Raw genomic sequence first — 20,960 nt, 5'->3', positions numbered from 1 at the left:
GCCTAATTATAACTTTCTTCTTTAGTAGTAATTAACATTTGTCTGGCTCTTTAGAATTCATTTCACAATAAAGACACGAAAACCCAGAGAGTTTAAGGAATTTGTGCAAAGTTCTTTTCTGCTCTACTCACATAGTCCCCACCCCATTACCACCCTCAGGCACACCATCTCCTATTAATTTTAATACCTTTTCTATTCTATTATAGATTTAAGACTCTTCAAAAATATTCTAACCTGCCCTTGATGGTCTCATATTTCCTGAATTAGCAGAAGCACCGTTTTTATAGCATAGGGTTTGATATCACATCATAGACTTGTAGAATGTATAAGCATATGTGATACAATTGTCCTAAGGTCCTAGGAAGTGCTACACTGTCCTCTCCTTTTGAAGTTTAAAATATTAAGCATCACTCCAAATATTCACGTTTTTTTCCGGAAATCACCATATCAATCTTCAGTTACTTTGGGGGAAGAATATATATTGGGAGTTCTCAGTATTTCAGGGTCTCACAATACCTGTCAACAGTCCTATTCTGCACATTTATCCAAGACTTTATGATACTTAAAATTTTCAGTCCACTCAAAGTGGGCTGTATTTAAACAAATAAAATTTTTCTAGTTGCTAGCCTCTTCAGAGCAGTGTTTATCTTGTTAGAGTTAAAGTCCATTGAACAAGGAAAGGAAGACAACAAAATTAAACTACATTGGCTCATGTAATAAGTCAAATGATTTATCTCTGACAAGGTCTCAGGTGCAGGGAGGTCAGGCTGTTTAATCCTTTCCAGCCTTTTGACTTGGAGATGGAGAGCATGAGGAGGTTTCTGTACAAGTGACAATGTTGCCTCTGCCTTTACTTAAATCCCTCAGTGCCAGAGTGACATGGTGTGAAGTGGAGTCTATGAAAGATGAAGTTTGCCCATTAGAGATATTACTTAGACCTCTTTGGAAGTCAGGCAGTTTTAGTCTTCTTGTTCAGTGTAAATCTTTTATCCTATGGGAGGGAATTATTGCATAAGGACTATACAACTTCTCCATAAAAACAGTACCTAAATTTAGACAATTCTCTGTGCAGATGCCCAAGCTTCTACCTCTTATCTCTGGGGATATTTAACCAAAAACCCTTGGCTTCTTCTGCACATTTAATTCAATAACAAAAAAGTGTTGAGGAACCTTTACATATTAGGTGCTATAGACAATGTAAAGTTGAATTCTTTTTCTTTAAAAACAGGTATGGCAAAAGCCACTACAATATTGTAAAGTAATTAGCCTCCAATTAAATTAATTTAAAAAACCAGGTTTAACATTTCAAGAGTTAGTTATGCTTAAATATAAATACCATAGGGTTTGAATACTCTTTAAATCAAAAGGCTCCAAAGTTTTAAACATACTCCCCCAAGCCTCTGATTTTAATATTATTTAAGAATAGTTTATGTAAATATATGACATAATGTAACAATGTTCAACTTAAAGCTAGAACTTACTTGGTATTTGGAATGTGATGAATAATCAAGATGTTAAAATATGTAATGCTGTGTATTCTTGTAATTAAGTGTTTCTATCTGTATCATCTTATAACTCATTATATACTTTCATTTATCTTTATTATTAGACTGTGAGTACCTGAAAACCAGGAACTAGGTCACAGTACTTTTTGTACCTCTGTTACTTACTTAACAGAGTGTCAAAAGACTCAATAAACATGTAATGACTGTTACCATATAATGTATCGGTTGGGTTTTTCTTTTTTTCCTTTGTAGCCTTGGCTGCTTTACTTCGAGATGGTGAGACTTTGGAGGAGCTTATGAAATTATCTCCAGAAGAGCTTCTGCTTAGATGGGCAAATTTTCATTTGGAAAACTCAGGCTGGCAGAAAATCAACAATTTTAGTGCTGACATCAAGGTAACTGTTTAGTTAAATACTTCAGTTCAGTTCAGCTGCTCAGTTGTGTCCGACTCCTTGTGACCCCATGAGCCGCAGCACGCCAGGCCTCCCTGTCCATCACCAACTCCCAGAATCCACCCAAACCCATGTCCATTCAGTCGGTGAAGCCATCCAACCATCTCATCCTCTGTCGTCCCCTTCTCTTCCTGCCCTCAATCTTTCCCAGCATCAGGGTCTTTTCCAATGAGTTAACTCCTTGCATCAGGTGGCCAAAGTATTGGAGTTTCAGCTTCAACATCAGTCCTTCCAATGAACACCCAGGACTGATCTCCTTTAGGATGGACTGGTTGGATCTCCTTGCAGTCAAGGGACTCTCAAGAGTCTTCTCCAACACCACAGTTTAAAAGCATCAATTCTTCTGCACTCAGCTTTCTTTATAGTCCAACTCTCACATCCATACATGACCACTGGAAAAACCATAGCCTTGACTAGACGGACCTTTGTTGACAAAGCGATGTCTCTGCTTTATAATATGCTGTCTAGGTTGGTCATAACTTTCTTTCCAAGGAGTAAGCGTCTTTTAATTTCATGGCTGCAATCACCATCTGCCATGATTTTGGAGCCCAGAAAAATAAAGTCAGCCACTGTTTCCACTGTTTCCCCATCTATTTCCCATGAAGTGATGGAACCAGATGCCATGATCTTAGTTTTCTGAATGTTGGGCTTTAAGCCAACTTTTTCGCTCTCCTCTTTCACTTTCATCAAGAGGATCTTTAGTTTTTCGCTTTCTGCCATAAGGGTGGTATCATCTGCATATCTGAAGTTATTGATATTTCTCCCAGCAATCTTGATTCCAGCTTGTGCTTCCTCCAGCCCATCGTTTCTCATGATGTCCTCTGCATATAAGTTAAATAAGCAGGGTGACAATATACAGCCTTAACCGTTTAGTTAAATACTTGACAGGGACATAATAACATGGAGACTTCAGGTCAGCTTAAAGGAGGGAAAATCCTATGAGTTTATCACCCAACCTTGTTGCCTCTAGGCCCTGATGGTAGATTTCAGTAGAGAGACTGAGCCAAGTAAGAGCACCAGCACTAAGTCTAGCTTTCATTTTGTGGAAAGGGGTTTAAATATTACAGTGCTAACATTTTCTATTCTGCCTACTGTTCAACATGCTGTACGAAAAGATCGGCAGTCATGACTTCTGTTCCTAACTGCCTTTCCCAGGCCTCAGTGGATCTGTGTTAGTAAAGGCCTAGAGAGAAAGGGCCTCAGGATTCCCCATTCCCTTTCTTATTTGGCTCCTCTTCTGTCATGTGCTCCCTCCTTCAGGCATTCAGTTCTTGGGGGTAGTTATATACTCTTATGTATGTTTGTATTTCTTACCTCAACCCTGCCCCTATTTTTTAAATTTAAATATATTTTTAAAAATGTTACAATGTTATATTTGTTTCTGCCATACCACAACGCAAATCAGCCATACATTCCCCTCCCTCTCTGGCCTCCTACCCCTCTCCCCATCTCATCCCTCCAGATCATCACAGAGCACCAGACTGGGCTCCCTGTGCTACACTGCAACTTCTCACCAGCTATCCATCTTACACTCCATAGTGTGTGTGTGTGTGTGTGTGTGTGTGTGTGTGTGTGTGTGTGTATATATATATAGATGCTACTCTCTCCATTCGTCCCACTCTTTCCCTCCCCCACTGTGTCCACAAGTCCATTCTCTATATCTATGTCTCCATTCCTTCCCTGTAAATAGGTTCATCAGTGTCATTTTTCTAGATTCCATATATATGTATTAATCTACTATATTTGTTTCTCTCTTTCTGACTGACTTCACTCTCTTTAACAGGCTCTAGGTTCATCCATCTCACTAGAACTGACTCAAATTCGTTCTTTTTTATGGCTGAGTAATATTCCATGGTGTATATATACCACATCTTCTTTATCCATTCATCTGTTGATGAACATGTAGGTTGCTCCCATGTCATGGCTGTTGTAAATACTGCTGCTATGAATGTTCGGCTTCCCTCGTAGCTCAGTCGGTAGAGTCTGACTGCAATGCAGGAGACCTAGGTTCAGTCACTGGGTTGGGAAGATCCCCTGGAGAAGGAAATGGCAACCCACTCCAGTATTCTTGTCTGGAGAATCCCATGGATAGAGGAGCCTGGCAGGATACCGTCTATGCAGTCGCAAGAGTCAGACACGACTGAGTGACTAAGCACACGTGAATATTGGGGTACATGGATCCTTTTCAGGGTATATGCCCAGTAGTGAGGTTGCTGGGTCATATGGTATTTATTCCTGGTTTTTTAAGGAATCTCCATACTGTTCTCCATAATGGCTGTATCAGTTTACATTCCACCAACAGTATAGGAGGGTTTGCTTTTCTTTACATCCTTTCCAGCATTTATTGTTTGTAGAATTTTTGATGATGGCTATTCTGAATGGTGTGAGGTGATAGCTCATTGTAGTTTTGATTTGAATTTCTCTAAGGATTAATGATGTTGAGCATCTTTTCATGTGTTTCTTGGCCATCTGTATGTCTTCTTTGGAGAAATGTCTGTTTAGGTCTTTTGCCCATTTTTTGAATGCGCTGTTTGTTTTCCTAATATTGAGCTATATGAGCTACTTATATATTCTGGAGATTAATCCTTTGTCAGTTGTTTCATTTGCAATTATTTTCTCCCTTTCTGAGGGTTATCTTTTAATCTTGTTTATTGTTTCCTTTGCTGTGCAAAAGCTTTTAAGTTTAATTAGGTCTATTAGGGTTTTTTTTGTTTTTATTTTCATTACTCTAGGAGGTGGGTCACAGAGGATCTTGCTGTGATTTATGTCAAGGAGCATGCTGCCTATGTTTTCTTCTAAGCTTTATAGTTTCTGACCTGATATTTAAGTCTTTAATCCATTTTGAGTTTTTTTTTGTGTATGGTGTTAGGAAGTGTTCTAGTTTCATTCTTTTGTAGCTGTCCTGTTTCCCCAGCACTACCTATTGAAGAGGCTGTCTTTTCTCCGTTGTATATTGTTGACTCTTTTGTCAAAGATAAGGTACCCATAGGTGTGTGTAAGCTTATCTCTGGACTTTCTATCTTGTTCCATTGGTCTATGTTTCTGTTTTTGTGCCAGTACCATACTGTCTTGATGACTGTAGATCTGTAGTATAGTCTGAAGTCAGGAATGTTGATTCCTGCAGCTCTGATTTTCTTTGTCAAGATTGCTTTGGCTTTTCAGGGTCTTTTGTGTTTCCATTAAAGTTGTAACTTATTTTGAAAAAAAAAAATTTGCAACTTATTTTGGTTCTATTTCTGTGAAAAATATTATTGGTAGTTTGATAGGGATTACATTGAATCTGTAGATTGCTTTGAGTAGTATAGTCATTTTCACAATATTTCTCCCAATCCAAGAACATGGTATATTTCTCCATCTGTTTGTGTCATATTTGATTTGTTTCATCAGTGTCTCACAGTTTTCTGCATACAGGTCTTTTGTCCCTTTAGGTAGGTTTATTCCTAGGTATTTTATTCTTTTTGTTGCAATGGTGAATGGAATTGTTTCCTTAACATCCCTTTCTGATTTGTCATTGTTAGTGTATAGGAATGCAAGGGATTTCTCTGTGTTAATTTTATATCCTACAACTATACCATATTCATTGATTAATTCTGGTAATTTTCTGGTGGAATCTTTATGGTTTTCTATGTTATCATGTCATCTGCAAATAGAGTTTTACTTCTTGTTTTCCAATCTGGATTCCTTTTATTTCTTTTTCTTTCTTCTCTGATTGCCATGGCTAGGACTTCCAAATCTAGATTGAATAATAGTGGCAAGAGTGGGCACCATTGTCTTGTTCCTAATCTTAGAAGAAATGCATTCAGTTTTTCGCTATTGAGAATAATGCTTGCTGTGGGTTTGTCGTATATGGCCTTTATTATGTTGAGGTAGGTTCCTTCTGTGCCTACTTTTTGGAGTGTTTTTATCATGAATGGGTATTATATTTTGTCAAAAGCTTTCTCTGCATCTATTTATATGATCGTATGACTTTTATCTTTCAGTTTATTGATATGGTCAATCACATTGATTGATTTGCATATGTTGAAGAATCCTTGCATCCCTGGGATAAATCACCCTTGCTTATGGTGTATGATCCATTAATGTGCTGTTGGATTCTGGTTGCTAAAATTTTGTTGAGGATTTTTGCATCTATATTCATCAATGATATTAGCCTGTAATTTTCTTTTTTGGTGGTATCTTTGTCTGGTTTTGCTCTCAAGGTGATGGTGGCCTCATAGAATGAGTTTGGGAGTTCTCCTTCCTCTGCAATTTTCTGGAAGAATTTGAGCATGATAGGTGTTAGCTCTTCTTTAAACTTTTGGTAGAATTCACCTGTGAAGCCATCTGGCCCTGGGCCTTTGTTTGCTGAAAGATTTTTAAATCACAGTTTCAATGTTGGTGCTTGTGATTGATCCGTTTGTGATTTCTAATTCTTCCTGTTTCAGTTTTGGAAGGTTGTACTTTTCTAAGAACTTATCCATTTCCAGGTTGTTCATTTTATTGGCATATGGTTGCTCACAGTAGTCTTTTATGATCCTTTGTATTTCTGCGTTCTGTAGTAACTTCTTTTTTGTTTCTAGTTTTATTGATTTGAGTCTTCTCCCTTTTTTCCTTGACGAGTCTGGCTAGTGGGTTGTCAATTTTATATTCTCAAAGAACCAGCTTTTAGTTTTATTGATCTTTGCTATTGTTTCCTTCATGTATTTTTCATTTATATCTTTACGATTTCTGTCCTTCTACTAACTTCAGGGTTTTTTTTTTGTGTTCTTCTTTTTCTATTTGCTTTGGCATAAAGTCTGGTTGTTTATGATGTTTTTCTCATTTCTTGAGGTAGGCTTGTATTGCTATAAACTTCCCTCTTTTGCTGCGTCCCATAGGTTTTGGGTTGTCATGTTTTCATTGTCATTTATTTCTAGGTATTTTTAATTTCCTTTTTGATGCCTTCAGTACCTGTTGGTTATTTAGAAGCATGTTGTTTAGCTTCCATGTGTTTGTGTTTTTTTTTTTCCTGTAATTCATATCTAGTCTCATAGCATTGTGGTTCAGAAAAAATGCTTGATACAATTTCAGTTTTCTTAAATTTCCTGATGATTGTGACTGAAGATGTGATCTGTCCTGGAGAGTGTTCCGTGTACACTTGAGAAAAAAAGTGTATTCTGCTGTTTTGGAAAGGGAATCTTATTTTTAAATGAATATTGTAAAAAATTCTCCTTTGATATTTTTTTAAAAAGATATTCTGCTTTTAATAGTTTTAAAAAGAAGAGGATTTCTGGGTAATGTGAAAAGGAAGTTCCAATTTATGTTCACATTCAAATTTTCACCTAAAGCCCCTTTTTGGGGTAGTAAGTTACAGACTCTTTGGGGTCTACTCTTCACCTGTCTTTCTCAAGTGCATAGGGAGAAGGCACATACAAATTATTTCTGCACCCTTAGTAGATAGTTGTAAGTGAAAGCACTTTCACAACTGTAATGCCCTACTCCTTAGGAGATAACCTCTGTGCCACTAATGTAAGATCTGAGTTTGCGTTCCATGAATTTCTCTGCAGTGGCTTTCACTCTCACCTGATTCTCCCCATTCTTAGAATAATTTCTGGCAAGTGTATCAAACGTACATAGTTGGCTCATTGAAGATACAGCTTTCTAGGCCTCTCCCAGAGCTCTGTACTTAGCAGGTCAGAGCTTACATCTGGCCATCTCCATATTCAGCAACTTCCCTGGGGGATTAGGGTGTACACAATCCATAGGAGTTACCATGAGAAACATTCCTTTATAATCTGTTTGGACTGTCAAGGCCCAGTAATAGAAAACTACCAAAGCTGGGAAGGTGATCTTCAGATGTAACATTGATCTCAGGTGGCCTCGGCCTATAGCAGCTTGAGGCAGGGATTCTGTTCCCAGCCAGAGATTGAGGTCAGGCTACAGCCGTGAGAGAACTGAATCTTAGCCACTAGACCACGAGGGACCAGTGGGACCAAGGCCCTGGCCCATCAGCTGTGTAGAAATGAATTTCCACATAGAGACTGAGACAAGTAAAACAAGTGTTTATTAGGAGGAAAACGTATATGTGAATAGACTCACATGGGTGGGCTCAGAGAGACAGTTGCACCCTTGTGGTGGTTGAAGTCACTTTCATGGAGCATTTCTTCTGGGTTTCCCTTTGCCAGTCATCTTGCTTTGTCTGGTTCTGAGTCCGTGTTTGGTTTATCTCAGGATCCTCCCATGTGTGCATGTGTATCTCTTAGCCAAGATGGATTCTAGTGAAGAGGCCTATGGGTAGGTTGACATCACTTACTATGAGCTTGAGACAGGAGATACATGGGTCCAGGCTGAAGAGTTTCTCCCCTGTGGACAGAAATTCTATAATAGAAGAAACTCCATAAAAACTGGATGATGGAGGAGGCTGGGCCTTGCCCAGATAAGAAATAAAAGACCATATATTCCTCATTCTTGAAGTCAAGGATACCTTCCTGACTACACAGGCACAGGAAGGCTCAATGGAGGTCAAAAGGAAGGGGGCAACACCTCAATTTCTGTCTGGGAACCAAAGCCCTGCTTCAAGGCACTGTGGACTGAGGCTACCCAAAACCACCGTGATGCTACCTCTTCTATCTCTTATCTGGACAGGGCCCAGCCTGCTCCATCATCCAGCTTTTATGGAGTTTCTGCTATTACTATTATGGAGTTTCTGTCCACAGGGAGAAACTTCAGCCTGGGGCCCATGTATGTCCTGCCTCAACATGATAAAGAAACTTCACTCCAGTTCCTGTCCTCTGGTATTCCAGAGAGGCAGAATTGTACTTGACATGTGTGTTGGAGACCCTCATTAAATGTTTACACTAATATAGTGGTTTTCAGGTTTTGTTCTGTGTAGCATCCACACAGCCTGAATTCACCCAGCCCACATCCCATATGAGCAATACCATTTTGTTTTAGGTATTGGTATTCCAAGTAAAAGTGTTCCAGTGTTGAAAGAGGTCAAGGGCTTAAAACAAAGAGAAGCTCATTTGGTTAAATATATTCAGATGATTAAGAGTTTACTGTTATTTCACCACCTCAAGTAGAAATCATTTAAAAATTTTTGTCCTTTCAATTTATAATTTAATGCATTGTTAACACAACTAATCTCTTCTCCATAGGTTATGGTATATACATATTATGCTTTGTAATGATAGAACCTGTTTATTTTCTCTTTCCCTATGCTTCCTGGATTTCTCCTATCCTACTTGTTTCTCGTGCTTGTTTTATCTGTCAAGCTTATTGACTTCAGTAACTCAGTGAAGGTACAGAACTAGTTATATGTTTTCTAGCATTATTATATTGATGATTTCAATAAATTGTAAAGTCATGACAAAATCCAGTTCATCCATATTCAAGGCAGACATAAGGCCAGATAGGTGGACTTTTCTGGGAAAAGGAACTGTTAAATAAGAAGATAGAGATTTGTGTCACATTCTTACAAAATCCAATGCAAATATCCTTCCACACATGGGACAATAGGATACATTCATTCTTTGTAAATGTGATCTCACTGACATTTGCAATTCATTTTTAGGATTCCAAAGCCTATTTTCATCTTCTCAATCAAATCGCACCAAAAGGACAAAAGGAAGGTGAACCACGGATAGATATTAACATGTCGGGTTTCAATGTAAGTATAGATGTTCTTGTGAATTCTACAAGCTTACAAAATTGTCAATTTCTTATAGATAACAAGAATGCCTATAATTGCATGTTGTGATGTTGGCAGTTTTAAGTATTATCTTAAATTTTATTACTGTAGATGTAATTTATAGACAGAAAGACCAGCTTTGATTTATATTAATAGTTTATTGGTGAGTTCTGTAGTTATGGTGTTGTTGGTTTTTATGGATGGCATAAAATATTCAGAGTAAGTGTGGGGAAATAAGCACTAGAGGCTAACCTTTTCTGAGTGTTTGGATTATAATCACAATGATAGATTTAATGAAAACATATTCTTATGTTGAGAGTAATGTGAATGTGTTTACAAACTCCTGATCTCTCAAATCCAATTTGGTGAATTACTGTCACAGACCATGTTCCCTTGTTACATCACTTATTTGCTCAATGACCTTGGACAAGTTCCTTTGTTCATACATGAAGTAACAAGTTGGCCTAGACTATTGAGTCTCAACTTTCTAGGATCCTGTTGTTCTTTGTATTCATTAGATATGGAATGGATTCTACTGATTTTTAAAAAATGCACATTTCTAGCATATTTCATATCCACTTCAGGATTGAGTGGATTACACTTGCTAAACATTTTATGCAGCCCTTATCAGAACTGAATTTGTCACTGACTTGTAGTACTTACATTTCTGTCTGTTTTTAAATCTGAAATTCTTCAGTTCAGGTCCCTCTTGGCACAAATGAGGGGCCCTCCTGTGCATGAAGGAAGCTATCTGGGATGTCTAGCCAGGTGATCTTATGCCTGGGTAGATAACACCAGTGTACTGATTCTGATTATGATACAGCTCTTCTCTAGTCACTTCTCCCTGGTTGATCTTAAAGCACTCCCTTCGCTGTCTCTGTCCTCCTCAGAATCCTTTAAGGATTCCCCGTTGACTTAAGAGTTCAATCTGAAATGTTCTGCTGTGCACGTGAAGCCCTGCTACACCATCTTGCTCCATTTCTTCTAGCCAGGGCAATTTCCTACTGCTCTGTCCACACATTCATTTTACTGTTGAGCCTTTCATCATGCTTTTCCTTTGTTTTTCAGTGTCCTTTATCTTTGTCAGTCTTATACCTTCTTTAGGGATATGTATCTCCATCATAACATCCAGTTTCCTCATGATCCTTTGTGATTCCTCTCTGCCTCCATACTCCACCATCCCAGGCAACCACTGATTTGCTTTCTTTCAATGTAGTTTGAATTTTTGAGAATTTTATGGAATCATATAATAGGTGCCCTTTTTTTAATCAAGCTTCTTTCAGCGTTATTATTTTGAGATTCATCTGTGTTGTTACATAAATCAGAAATTCATTCCTTTTTATTGCTGAATAATATTTCAGTGAATGGATATGCTATAATTTGTTATCCATTCACCCCAATGAACATTTGGATTGTTTCAAGTTTGAGGCTATTACAAATACAGCTGCTCTGAACATTCATATACAAGTCTTTGTGTGAGTTTATGCATTCATTTATCTTTGGTAAATACCTAGGAGTAGAATGGCTGGGTAATGGTATATGTGCGTTTAACTTTTCTAAGCAGCCGCCAAGTTGTTTTCCAAAATGGTTGTACCATTGCACATTGCTACCAGTAGCACATGAAAGTTCCAGTTCATCCACATGCTCACTGACACTTTAATGTGGTTAGTTTAAACATTAAGAATTTTGGCAGTGGTAGAGGTGTCTCATTGTGATTTTAATTTGCATTTCCCTAATGGCTAATGATGTTGAACATCTTTTCATGTAGTTATTTGCTGTCTATACATCTTTGTTTAAACACTTTACCCATTTTAATTGCATTGTTTGTTTTCTTATCAAGTTTTGAGTGTTTTATATATTTTGGATATAAGTCCTTGATTGGATATGTGATTTGCAGATACTTAGTCCCAGTGGTTTTCCAAGAACAGGCATTGTTTAATTTGAACAAAGTCAGATTTAGTCATTTTTTTTCTTTGACAAATCATGCTTTTGATGTTGTATCTAAGAAATTTTAGCCTAACACAAGGTCACAAACATTTCTTATGTCTCCTCTTAGAGGGTTTATAGTTGGGGTTTTATATCTAGTTTTTTATTTATAGTTTTGGGTTTATACATTTACATGTGTGTGTGTATTGAAGGTTAATTTTGAATATGATGTGAGGTATGGGCTGAAGTTCTTTTTGGCATATATATATATATTTATTTGATTGTCTTTTGTTTCATTATTCTGTATCTTAATTTTTTAAAATTGTTGCTATTTCAACGTTTCCTTCTACTCCAATATCATCAATGCTTTTTGTTTAAGAATGCCGAGATGATAAAAAATATGAGATTTAAAAATAAAGATAGTAAATAGCATGAACCAGAAGTATTAAAGTAACAGAAAATAGAATAGGCTCTATGAGATGAACTCACTAGGCTCATGGAGAATCCCAAAGGCTGAATCCCAGTCAACTGCTCATCTGCTGGTGGTTACTGATTGCTCTGCAATGGTAACAGTGAAGGGTAACACAGTAAATACCCATTCTTCTGGAGACCTAGATGATCGAGGCCCCTCACTGGAGATGAAAAAAGTAAAGATAGCATCACCCATTAAAGACAGAGTTAAGACTCAAATTATAGAATCTGAACTGTGTTGGTTTGTAAGTAACATTCCTCAAATTTCCTTTATCTCTTGTTTCCCCCTTATTATAAAAATCCCTTCTTACCTGACACTCTTTTCCAGAAGACATACATTTACCCTGGGGCATACTGGGGTGGCCACATCTATAGTAACTGCCAAGAGAAGTCTAGAGGGGGCAGATCACTGGAAACGAATAATCCAAAAGCAATTGTTCCTCCTGCAGCTCCAGTTTTTTTTTACTTTTATTGTTGGGAGGTGGGGATGGTGAGCACTTGGGAAACTATCTTTAATTTGGTATGAAATTATCAGATCTGTAACTTATACTCCTCACCAAACTGTATGTTAGTCAAGAAATCAGCATGCATCTTTCCAAAAGGAAAGAAGTTGGGGTTGAGGGGGTGGGGGGGACAAAACAGAGAAGAAGTTAGGAGTCCTAGGAATTAGCTGAAAGTAAGTATTTTACACAGAAATAGACAACTTTGCTTCCTGGATGGAAAAGTAAAATCAAAAAATAGTTTAAGAGAAAGATGATAATTTGAAATATGTAATTTAAACCTCAAAATTATTGGAGCCTGGTATCCTTGATTATTATTGTAAAAAATTTCTTCATAATTCCTTCATCTTTTTCAGCCTTACACCCTCTTTAGGGCCTAAATTTAAAATCTGAACAAGTTTCACTTTTTTTCTTAATGAATTTTGGCATGAGAGAAGTAATTTCAGTTGAGTGAAATGTATCCTGTCCTTAGATTCGTGATCTGGTGCCATCTAGGGTATTTTCAAGGTACTGCATATCCAGCACAGGCAACTTTTTTTTTTTTTTTGCATTCAAAACAGTAATATAAGTACCATGTGTTGGCTAAGAAAAAATAGAATTGTATACCCAGCTTATCATTGTAGGGCAAAGTTTCTATATTTTTAGTATGGCCTTTTTTAAAAAAAAGTCTTATTTTACTTCAACAGGAAACAGATGATTTGAAGAGGGCTGAGAGTATGCTTCAACAAGCAGACAAATTAGGTTGCAGAAAGTTTGTTACCCCAGCTGATGTTGTCAGTGGGAACCCCAAACTGAACTTAGCCTTTGTGGCTAACCTGTTTAATAAATACCCAGCACTCACTAAGCCAGAGAACCAAGATATTGATTGGACTCTATTAGAAGGTAATAGAGTATACAGGTTTAGTATACAGGTTTCTTAAATTATATTTGGGGCTACACAGTAGAAATACATAGGCCACGATGATTTCATAATCTTGATTTAATAAGTTTCCTTATCCACTTTCCTTTAGCAACTGTCTACTATAAGTAGTCCCAAGGGCTGAGTAAAAAGTGGCAGCTGATAGAAAGGGATGATACAAGGGAACTTTTATTTTAATTTACTTATTTTTGGCTGCTCTGGGTCTTTGTTGCTGCGTGTCGGCTTTCTCTAGTTGCTGCACCCGGGGGCTACTCTTTGTTTTGGTGCTCAGCCTTCTCATTGGGGTGGCTTCTCTTGTTGAGGAGCGTAGGTTCAGTAGTTGGGCTTCGTTGCCCCATGGCATAGGGGATCTTCCTGAACCAGGGATCGAACCTGTGTCCCCTGCTTTGGCAGGAGGACTTTTATCCACTGTACCACCAAGGAAGTCTGGGAACTTTTAAAGTAAGCTAGCCTAGGATCACTTAGTATAAGGCCACTTAGTAAACCAATGTTTTATTTTAATATTTTGTATTTAGGTCACTTATTTTTAAACCTCCCTCCAAAAAAATGCACATGTGCATAAAATTTGACCTATGTAAATCTGCAGTATTTGATTCATTCTTGCATAGTCAGACTAACTGAAACTGCTCTCATTTCCTTTCACCTTTAACCTACTCAAAAAATAATAATAATGCATGTAAATATTCATTTAATTTGGGAAAGGCAGAGTATACCTTTGCCAGATTATATATGCATGAAGTATAGTACTTAAAAATTAACAAATGTAATTAGTAGCTCATTGCATATCCACTAGCATTATTATGAAATCAGATGGTAAAGAATCTGCCTGCAGTGCAGGAGACGTGGGATCAATCCCTGGGTTGGGAAGATCCCCTGGAGAAGGGAATGGCTGCCCACTCCAGTGTTCTTGCCTAAGAAATCCGTGGACAGAGGATTCTGGAAGGCTACAGTCCATGGGATCACAAAGAGCTGGACACAACTTAGCGACTAATACTTCAAACTCTCAATTAGCAGCTCATTGCATATATACTAGGATTACTGTAAAATCTTTAAATTTTATGCTTTTGAAGTTTCAAATAATTTGTTGCTCTAATATAGGCACGTAAAAAAAAGTACATATATGTAACTTAGTATCAGTATTTTTAAATGGGTAGAGAGAAGATGTAAATTAATGTGAGTATAGAGGTTTGTATGACCATGGTAAATTTTTCTAATAAAAACTAAACCAATAATATCAGTTACTTTAGAAGTATGGGGATTTGGGGAGATACTGGAGAAGGATGAGATAGGGAAGAGAGTATAAAAAGTTCATATACCTCTTAGCTGGTTATAATAAGGTTATATTTTTACTTTTAAAAGAAAGTCATCCAATTTAAAAAACAAGAGAGTATGTATTTAGAGAGACTGCTTAGAGATTCATATTGGAGAAAACCTTTAGATCTGAAAAAAAAATAATCATCTAATTGTGGGTTGATGTTATATGCACATATGCAAGGTGTTTAATGATTATATAAACACTGTGAATATTTTTAATAGGAGAAACTCGCGAAGAAAGAACCTTTCGTAACTGGATGAACTCTCTTGGTGTTAATCCCCATGTAAACCATCTCTATGCGTAAGCCTTCCAATGCTCTTGTAAAGTTTTGAACATCATGAATGGATGCTGCATAAATAATTATAGCTCTAAACCTTTTCTAAATGTTAGTTTGTAGCCATTACTTTATTGGAAAATGTGGTGACTTCTGTTATCATTTCCCAAATACACAAAAGCCCAGATTATTTCTTTACATGGTCATTAAGTGAAAAAATGTATAAATATCTTTCTAACACCCTAGGGAACAGAGACTTTATATTTTGAAACGGAGACCAGAGAGCACATTAAGTAGACCATCCATGATGCCTTGAGGTCTTTGTGTTCACTGTTCTCTCAGCCTGGAATGTTCTTTTCCACATCAAATGCTTTATTCCCTTGCTATATTCAAGCCGCTGATCCAGATCCTAACCACCACCTACCACTCCCTAACTCCTAACCTCTTTCTTTTTGTTTTTCATAGCAATTAAATACATTCCCCTAACCCATTTATCCATATACTTGTTTATTCTCTTTCTTTCTCTGACTCTAAAGGCCTGGAATTTTTCTCCTATGAGCCCAGCTTCTAGAACAGTTCTTTGCAAACAATAAGCTCTCAATAACTATTTTTAAGTGAATTGGATGGTGTTAGCTCCATTTTTAGCACAGATTAATAAAATACATGAGTCTTTTGACAGTGTAGTGTCCTTGTTTTTAAGGAAACAGGCTCTGCTCTCTGAAAACACTGATCAAACTCTTTTTAAATCATCAGTGACCTGCAAGATGCCCTGGTAATCTTACAGCTATATGAACGAATTAAAGTTCCTGTTGACTGGAGTAAGGTGAATAAACCTCCATACCCGAAACTTGGAGCCAACATGAAAAAGGTAGCTAATTAAGTTGCTGCACATATTTGTTACGGACTGTTTTTATTCTCAATTTGTTTCTTTTGTTTGGGAAACTCTTTGACTCTGAGCTTCTTGAGGACAGAAACTGTGTCTTACTTTGTGCGCACCTGCATATAAAGATTAAACAAGTGAAAATCTTTAATCATTTGCTTTTGTTTGCTTGCAGCTAGAAAACTGCAACTATGCTGTTGAATTAGGGAAGCATCCTGCCAAATTCTCCCTGGTTGGCATTGGAGGGCAAGACCTGAATGATGGAAATCAAACCCTGACTTTAGCTTTGGTCTGGCAGCTGATGAGAAGGTATGGTATACAATTTTAACTGCTCAAGTTCACTATCATACAGGTCTGTGATCTAGTCTTTACTATTTCTAAGGAAACGTATCAATGACTACACCTTTGAAATTTTTATGTTTAGACTCCGAAGTGAGTTTAAGTAATGAGTATATGTTGGATGGTCAATGGGAAATGCCTTCTCGATAGTGAGGCAACAGAATTGTGAATATTTCCCTTTTTTATAATCTGCCTGACACAGACCTGAGCCTCATTTAGAGTTGGTGAATAAAAACAGCAAAAATTATGAACATGTATACATTTGAGAAAGAAGATCTCTTAACTGTAATGCTAAAAAGCAATTCATTATAACTGGGTACCAGCCAAAGCACAGCTTACTTTAAGTCGTTACCAGGGGTTGGCCTAGTACACAGTGAGCCTGCAGTAAGTAGACTGGTGGACTTACTCAGTAGAGCGCTGAAAATCTTCCCACCAGCAGTGCAAAAGGCAGCTCAATGGCAAGCCACTACTGCCTGAAATTTTTTTTTTCATATAGTGTGAATGTCTTCTCGTGAAATCTTTCCTTTAATCTCTCAAACCTAAGGAAAAGAAATGAAAGATAAAGCATTCTAATAATTGTATTTTTTTCTAATAAACTAGGACAGAAACTGTTCTGCTGCTTTTTTAAAATTAATTTCTATTGGTGTTTAGTTGCTTTACAATGTTGTGTTAGTTTCTGCTATACAGCAAAGTGAATCAGCTATATGTTTAAATATATCCCGTCTTTTTCAGCACAGAGCATTGAGTCGAGTTCCCTATCCTATGCAGTAGCTTCTCATTAGTTACCTATTTCTTCTGCTGCTTCATTTAGATATACCCTCAATGTCCTGGAAGATCTCGGTGATGGTCAGAAAGCTAATGACGACATCATTGTAAGCTGGGTGAACAGAACATTGAATGAAGCTGGAAAATCAACCTCCATTCAGAGTTTTAAGGTAAGAATTCCATGTTTGACTATTAAACGTTATGTTTGCTATAAAAAGTATCTATAGTTTGGAAAGCTAGCCTTTGGATTCTTTGTGAGTGAGATCATTGTGGGGCTAACGACATGATTCTTTTCTAATTCACTAGACTTTGTTTTTGACAGCGTTATATAAGTGATCATGCATTAATTTGTACACATGGAAATTCTCAAATGTATTGTCCTTTTACTCTAGGATAAGACGATCAGCTCTAGTTTGGCAGTTGTGGATTTAATTGACGCCATCCAGCCAGGCTGCATAAACTATGACCTTGTTAAGAGTGGCACTCTGACAGAAGATGACAAGCACAATAATGCCAAGTAAGGGATGCTGCCTAATATCCTCATAAGGGCATAGACATTGTAGGCAGGCAGATCTGCATTATCATTCAGGTTCTGCCACTCAAGAATGGTGTCAGCTGGGGGAAGCATCTTCTAGCCTCAGATTCCTCATCCATAAAATGGGAGCAATAATACTTACCTTGGAGATTTTGAAATGAGTAAAATACGTTAAGAGCCTAACATTGCTGCACCTGACCTAATAGGTAGGTGCTCAGTCAGCCATTGGTTTGTAGGTTATAGAAATAATGTATGTGTTAAAGCAACTTAGCTGCAAACTTAGAACAGAAGAAAAATGGGCTAAGGATAACCATGCCTTTGATAGGGTTTTCTTTTGTTGCACTCTTTTCAAACGTTTTTAAAACTTACTGTGCATAGCCCACCTTACTACATACACTGAGTTTATCTTGGTCCCTTAAGTGGGCAGGATGCTAAACCCTCAGCTGAAACCGTGCCTTGAAAGTTCCCTGCATTTTGACAACATGCAGAAGGTCCTTCCCACCTGCCTCTTCCCTTCTTCTCCAAAGATCTAGACTGTGATCTGGTTTCATGGGCAACCCATGAAAGCTCTCCTAGTATACACTGAAAATCAGCTCCCAACAGGGCTTCACAAGATAGCTAAGAAGCATTACTGTAAAACTTCATTTTGGCATCACATACTGCATCACATCATTTCTTCCCTCCTTGAAAAAAATATTTGCAGCATAATATGATAAAGATTTATAGAGAACTCCTCAAAGTTCTTTTTCCAGAAACTTGATCATATTTAAAGATTCCTGTTATAGAACACCTAGAAATGCCTTGTGTATTAATTGAGGGGTGCTCCTGCAAATTTCCTCGGCTGGACATGTCAGTTCTTAACTCCTTTCCTTTTTCTACCCTTTTCATTCCTTGCTTCAGCCACACTGGCATGTACCATACAGACTTTCTCTCCTCCCTTGGATATTTCGAAGTATTCACTGCATCTATGAAATTGTATTTTGCATCTGGCACAGTTTTCCATTCTGTGTCTCTAAGATCTCGTGATAGCCACTGTTATCTTATTACATGCTCAATGAGAATATCAATATCTGAGTAATTATATATACATATTTTCAACATCTGGGTATATATACATATATGTATATACACACACACACATATTCTAGAAAAGTGTTTTTTCATATCAGTGCTCCTAAATTGTTCTCATTTTACATTGTAGAAAAGGAGTGAATAAATATCATCAGCCCCAAATAGTAGAGCTTAAAAATCTGGTATCACTTATGAGTGACCTCAAAAAATAAAAGAGAAGACAATGAAAAATAAAGTCATTCTGATTTGAACTCTCACTGTAGAAGTTTTGCATCCTAGACAGTTGAGTATATAAGAGGAAATAGATGCCTCATGTCAGTGCCCATGACTGACCAGAATTGCACTTCAATTTTTGTTTCCTCCAAAAAATAGGTACGCAGTGTCGATGGCTAGAAGACTTGGAGCCAGGGTGTACGCTCTCCCAGAAGACCTTGTGGAAGTAAAGCCCAAGATGGTCATGACTGTGTTTGCATGCTTGATGGGCAGGGGTATGAAGAGAGTGTAAAATAACCAATTTGAATAAAAAACAACCTTGCTCCCAGGTGCATGATTAGCAGTACAGCAATTTCTGGCCGAAGTGCTCATGGCTTAAGAAACTATTGGTTATTGAAAGGACTTTTTAGTTTTCACAAGACTAAGCTCATCATGGGAGCCCTCAGGTGAAAGAGTTTTAGTAGCAACAACTCCTCTTTCCCATAGTCAAGGTGGATTTGTCAGGCCCACCTGAAATGTGCCCGTAGTCAAATCATTTACTCGCTCCTCATAGATCGCTGCCCTTGACATTTTCCATTGCTGTACGTATTTCTATGTATCTGTTTTCCTCTTAGAATGTCCACCTCGTGGGACTTGCTTAGATGATTGAATATGAATATTATTGATATTAGGCAATAATTTGCTTTCCATCCAGTATGCTAGTTCTTATTCAAGAACTGTGGTCAGAGGGTATTTGTATATGAGTATCCTTTGCTTATCTTTCTAGTACTGAAAATTGACAGAAGTAACTGGCTGTGCAGAATGTAATAGAAGCTTTTCATATTCTTTTATTCTTAAAATCAGTATCTTTTTACAGTATTCTGTCTACATGATCCTTTTTTGTACATTTAAGAATATTTTGATTACGTTAAATAAGACTGCTGATTTTGCTACTTTTTTAAGGGGTCTTCAAGTAAGTAAAAAACATAGAGGGAAATGTACCTTGAATTTCCATCTTCCCTCCCACACTAAAGCTGTAAACACTTGACATATTTTGTCCTGAAACATTGGTTCAATATATGCTTATTTGTTTTAAAACATGTACCATCAAACTCTCTCTTTAGATTTAAAATGCTGTTGAATATGACACTTTTGAGGAGAGAGTGGGCTCAGAATTTAGGAAGGATATGGTAGGCCAAGTATGCTAAGTGTATATTAAATTTTCTAATTTTACACCTAAGATAAGGAGATGTGGTCACTAAAAAATAAACATATATGTAGGACTTAATGTACTCTAATGTACTCTTGCTTTGTCAAGCTGTTTGCTATAGTTTTTAAGATCATAATGTTACTCTAACTCTAATGTAATCTGGTAGCGATTATTAGTTCAAATAAAGGCATTTACATAATTAGTCTCTTCGTGCCTCTGTCCCTTCTTAGTATGCCTATAATGTTTGCCAGTTTTTTTTCTCCAATATTCTAACTCATTTTCTGGTGTACTTTATAATATGATGTTTGTTAAATTTATGCTTTTGGAGCTGAATTACACAGATGGACAGATTAAGGTTATAATCCTCAATGAGGTAAGATGGTTTTCTCCAACTTACCAAAATTTCTTAGTCCATTTTCTCCCTTTTTCTTTCTTTTCATGTCATTCAATCTTTTCAGTGTTCAGTAATGACACGATATGTGTTTGCATGCGTGCTAAGTCACTTCAGTCTTGTTGGACTCTTTGTGACCCTATGGACTGTATCCCGCCAGGCTCCTCTGTCCATGGGATTCTCCAGGCAAGAATACTGGAGTGGGTTGTCATTCCCTTCTCCAGGGGATCTTTCCAACACAGGGCTAGAACCTGCATCTCCTGCAACTCCTGCATTGCAGGCGATTCTTTACTGCTGAGCCACCAGGGACGCCTGTTCTATGGTATACAGAAGGTCAAAACAATGGGGATCCAAACAACCAGGGAGGAGAGGTGGCTTATGACAGGTTTTCTTAGCCTCATCACTATTGACATTTTGGGCTGGATAATTCTTTGTTGGAGGTGGGAGGGAGCTGTCCTGTGCATTATTGCAGAGCATTTAGCTGTGTCCCTGGCCTCTATCCACTAGATGTCAGTAGCATACCCCCAGTGTGTAGACCAAATATGTCTCCAGAACCAGTCAAATGTT

The 20,960-nt window shown here is 37.5% G+C and overlaps 1 protein-coding gene across 5 annotated transcripts in view; it reads left to right on the top strand.

Moving 5' to 3' along the window:
• The window catches only part of LOC145537095 (plastin-3-like), a 37,865-nt gene extending 17,661 nt beyond the window's left edge, over window positions 1-20,204 (top strand). For 4 of the 5 annotated variants that reach the window (XM_081567739.1, XM_081567740.1, XM_081567737.1 and 1 more), the window contains 9 exons: window positions 1,758-1,900; window positions 9,489-9,584; window positions 13,189-13,384; window positions 14,958-15,036; window positions 15,764-15,878; window positions 16,066-16,199; window positions 17,041-17,164; window positions 17,387-17,511; window positions 18,973-20,204. In XM_081567739.1, the coding sequence (XP_081423865.1) occupies window positions 1,758-1,900; window positions 9,489-9,584; window positions 13,189-13,384; window positions 14,958-15,036; window positions 15,764-15,878; window positions 16,066-16,199; window positions 17,041-17,164; window positions 17,387-17,511; window positions 18,973-19,105 (1,145 nt within the window). In that variant the 3' untranslated portion in view covers window positions 19,106-20,204. Of the gene's footprint in view, window positions 1-1,757; window positions 1,901-9,189; window positions 9,217-9,488; window positions 9,585-13,188; window positions 13,385-14,957; window positions 15,037-15,763; window positions 15,879-16,065; window positions 16,200-17,040; window positions 17,165-17,386; window positions 17,512-18,972 lie in introns of all 5 variants that reach the window. The other variant, XM_081567736.1, reaches the window with a different exon arrangement.
• Window positions 20,205-20,960: the final 756 nt, after the last annotated feature.

This window comes from Giraffa tippelskirchi, chromosome X (genome assembly GCF_054371585.1).
Source record: "Giraffa tippelskirchi isolate mGirTip1 chromosome X, T2T-mGirTip1v1.2.pri, whole genome shotgun sequence".
In the NCBI taxonomy this organism is placed as follows: domain Eukaryota; kingdom Metazoa; phylum Chordata; class Mammalia; order Artiodactyla; family Giraffidae; genus Giraffa; species Giraffa tippelskirchi.
This window is presented reverse-complemented; position numbering and strand designations above follow the sequence as displayed.